The sequence below is a fragment of the Callithrix jacchus genome, chromosome 5 (genome assembly GCF_049354715.1).
Source record: "Callithrix jacchus isolate 240 chromosome 5, calJac240_pri, whole genome shotgun sequence".
In the NCBI taxonomy this organism is placed as follows: Eukaryota; Metazoa; Chordata; class Mammalia; order Primates; family Cebidae; genus Callithrix; species Callithrix jacchus.
In genome coordinates this window covers 30,066,958-30,070,756 of record NC_133506.1, presented here as the reverse complement: position 1 = coordinate 30,070,756, position 3,799 = coordinate 30,066,958, and the positions used below count along the sequence as shown (strand labels likewise).

At 59.4% G+C, this 3,799-nt stretch overlaps 1 protein-coding gene across 1 annotated transcript; it reads right to left on the bottom strand.

The window, feature by feature from the left end:
• Positions 1-381: 381 nt before the first annotated feature.
• SSTR4 (somatostatin receptor 4) lies at positions 382-2,817 on the bottom strand. The gene has a single exon (XM_002747505.6). The coding sequence runs from the start codon at positions 2,574-2,576 to the stop codon at positions 1,410-1,412; it is 1,167 nt and encodes a 388-aa protein (XP_002747551.3). The 5' UTR covers positions 2,577-2,817; the 3' UTR covers positions 382-1,409.
• Between the last annotated feature and the right edge of the window lie 982 nt (positions 2,818-3,799).

The following is a 3,799-nucleotide window of genomic DNA, read 5'->3' as shown; positions in this document are numbered from 1 at the left end:
CTTGTGTTTGCGGGATCACAGGGCTCTGTGAATTAGTTTTGAAACTTCCATTTTATAGTCATGCCTCTAGTTTGTAGTACAGACATGGCTGTGCGTTCTCTGAGTGGTCTGTGAGGCTGACCACTCGCAATAGCACAGGGTGTTGCCCTTTGGCTGTGTCTCCCCCTCCACACACCATCTTCCCCATGTCATCAGAATGGCCATCCAGAATCAGACGGCAGCTAAACCCAAAGGTTGTCTCTGCATGTTAAGCCAGGTGGGGCCCCACAGACAGCACGTCATACATGTTTCTATGTCGTCACACCAGGTGCTAACATAAGTGTTGCAAGTTCTCCTTTGCCCCTCCCCTGCTTTTATCAGAAAGCAGAATTCAAGCTCCTCTTAAGCTCTTTCCCCTTGGGAAAGATAATTTATTCTTTGGTTAACACATCAGGCAACAAAGTTATGGCCTTTTATTGGGTTCAACTTACGTGTTAATATCTAATGTGACTGATGTTTTACTGAACGATGACATTCTAAAATAGTGGGTGATGAAGCTGCCTCCTCTGTGCAAAACCTGGGCGGGTTCCCTCCCTCGCTGCTCTGCTCTTTCCCCGCCTGTGGCTCCCCTCCCACTCACCACCACAGTATAAATTGCTGCCTTAATGAGTTCTCATTTTCCCACATCAAAGGATAGGGGACAAAAATTACATCACAGGAGCTAGACAAGGTTTTTATCTTCTCTGCTTTGTTATTACTGACCTGGTTTTATGCCTTGCAATAAACCCCATGCCATGCCAAACCTTTTCTACTCACGGGTAGACTGCTCCCAGCCCAGGACACCCCAGGGAGACACTTGTGACAGGAAGCAGGTGTTTTCCCCAGGTGGGAGTGAGGGGGAAGAGAAGCAAGTGTCCCAGGCTGTTGACGTAAGTCTCACTTAGCAACAAGAGCCCAGGAAGAGACCTGGAGGGCAGGTACTTGCAGGCATCTTCCTTCCTCCTCTTTTCTGTGCAAGCTGTTCTCCCACCACAAGGCAGAGGGTCTGCAGAAAGGAAGGGTGCTAACTGCCTTCACCCTCTTAAGTCCTCTCCAAAGCAGCGGCTGTGACAAGTCACACACAGGGGCCATTCATTTCTCACCACCTCCTGCTTCCCAGCCCTTGAAGAATAGCCGGAGGTTCAGGAATTATTAATATCCTAGCCCAGTTCCCGAGGAGTCCTACCCAAAGCATCCTTCTAAAGGCCAGAGTGCTGGGGAGAGGAGAGCAGCAGCAGACTTGACACTCTCCAGCCGGCACATGCGCTGCTGGAAGGAACAGGTGGTGGAACTTTTAGGTGAGCATCCAGGAAATGCAGTTTTCAGGGCTGTAGGAATGGTGCGGGGCCCCTTGAGAGGTGGCCACGCAGGGAAGGTTGGGGAAGGACTCTTCAGAAGGTGGTGGTCCTGGTGAAGGGAATGCGCTTGCGGCTGGGTTCTGGCTGCAGGGGCTCCTGCTGGCAGGGAAGCGGGGGGCACATGCACCCTGCCCCACCTCTGCTCTTGAGAGCAGTGGCATAGTAGTCCAGGGGCTCCTCCTCAGCCCCGCCAGCACCTTCCAGGAGGCAGCAGCGCAGGCACAGAACGCGCTGGAAGGATCGGCGGAAGTTGTCGGAGAGGAAACCGTAGAGAATGGGGTTGGCGCAGCTGTTGGCATAGCTGAGGATGAGGGACACGTGGTTGACGGTGGAATCAAGGCTGGTCACGAAGAGGTTCAGCAGCTGCACCACATAGAAAGGCATCCAGCAGAGCACAAAGACGGCCACGACCATCAGCACCAGCCTGGTGATCTTCTTCTCAGAGCGCCTGCGCTGCTGCCAGCCAGCGCGCAGGGCCACGGCGCGCATCTTGCCCACGATGAGCAGGTAGCACAGGCCGATGGCCAGCACGGGCAGCAGGAAGCCCAGCAGGAAAGTGTAGACCACGAAGACTGCCGACCAGGCCGGGTGTGGCCAGTGCAGGTTGCAGGCCACGGCCTGGCCGCCACGAGCCGGTCTGGTGTCTGCGAAGATGGCGATGGGGAGAGTGACCAGCAGGGACGCCAGCCACACGCCCAGGTTGATGAGCTTGGCCACACTGGGCCGCCGATAGGTCGCCGCGCGCAGAGGGTGCACCACGGCCACATAGCGGTCCACGCTGAGCACGGTGAGACAGAAGACGCTCGTGAACATGTTGAGGCCGTCGACGCTGAGCACCGCGCGGCACAGCACCGAGCCGAAGGGCCAGTGGCGCAGGGCGGCTGACGAGGCCACGAAGGGCACGCTCAGCATGAAGAGCTCGTCGGCCACGGCCAGGTTGAGCAGGTAGATGTTGGTAGCCGTCTTCATCTTGGCGTAGCGAAGGATCACGAAGATGACCAGGGCGTTGCCCACGAGCCCCACCAGGCAAACCAGCGCGTAGATGCACTGGATGGCGACCATGCCCGCCGCCCCCGCGCCCGCGCGCCCCGTCACCACTTCCTCCTCCTCAGCCGGGGCGCTGCTGGCGTTGGCTGCGGGGGGCCAGGCAGTCTCCAGCCCTTCCTCGCCCGCAGAGGGCAGCGTCGAGGGGGCGCTCATGCCCAGGGGTGTCGGTGCGGGGCTGCGGAGCGCTGCGAAGCGAGCGCTGAGCGAGAGAGCGCGGGCGGCGGGCCCGGGGCGGGGGCTGGCGCGCAGACGCGCGGCTCTTCCCAGCTCCGCTGAAGAGCTGCGGGAACCGCGGAGCGCCCGCCAATCCCCGAGCCGCGCGCCCCACCGCTGCGGGCACCCGGCCGGCTCGCACCCCTGGGGCCGGCGCCCCTCGGCGCCCCAGCTCCTGGGTGTAGGAGCCTGGCCTCACCCCGCCCTGTAGTCCTCTCCGGCCCCGCCCCGCTTTCCCACCTCCGCCGCCCCCTCCCCGCTGCCAACTCCGCCCCAGGTTCCTAGAAATCCAGTCCCGCTCCAGGGTCACCGGTAGCCCCGCCCCGCCCAGCCCTCCCGGGGTCACCCGCCTGACCTCTTTCCTTTGAGCCTCTATTCAGATCCCGTTTTCCCCATGAACCCTTTGAGGTCCAATTCCCCTAGGGGGACTGAGGCAGCGGGGCTGAAGGTCCTGGAGTCCTCCCTTTGGGTAAAGAGGTGGCCGGCATTGGCCAGGGACCACCCGGAAGCTCGGAGCGACTAGCCTTGTACTTGGCGTCCCCTCACCCTGCCCTTTAATCCTGGCCAATGGCTAAGTCCATTTTATAGAGGCAGAACGTGAGGCTTCCACTGACGTCTTGGTGAATTCCAGGTCTGTCAGGATGTCCAGTTTTCCCCACTGCTCCCCACTTCTTTTCCCCTTCCCAATCCACCCCGGACAACTGCAGATGCCGGACCTTTTAACTTCTATCTCTGAGCAGTTAAGTGGGACGGGCGCAGGGAATGGAGACAGACAGGTGGAGGCAGAGATGCCACCAAAGAAGGCCAAGCCTGTTGTGCTAGCTCCCTCGGGAACTGGCGGCAGCTACAGGAGCGGACTTCTCGAAACCCTCACCCTGCACCCGGGTTCAGTCGTTGTTCTCGGGTCTCGCCCCGGCCTCTGAAATATGCCTGGGGAGGACAGTGGTGGAGAGGTCGGGAAAGAAAGGAATTCCAGCCTGAGATTTCCCTTCTCCCTGTAAACTCAAGAGACAGTGATTTCACTTGCCCCTGGCAAGACACTCAGGAGCAGCTGACAGCTCCAACCCTAGTCCCACTAGCTGGCACAGGGCGCAGCAACGTCCTGAAGTGGGGATTGCCCTGGGAAAGTTATTTTCAAAGTAGCGCTGACTTTTCAGGAGCCT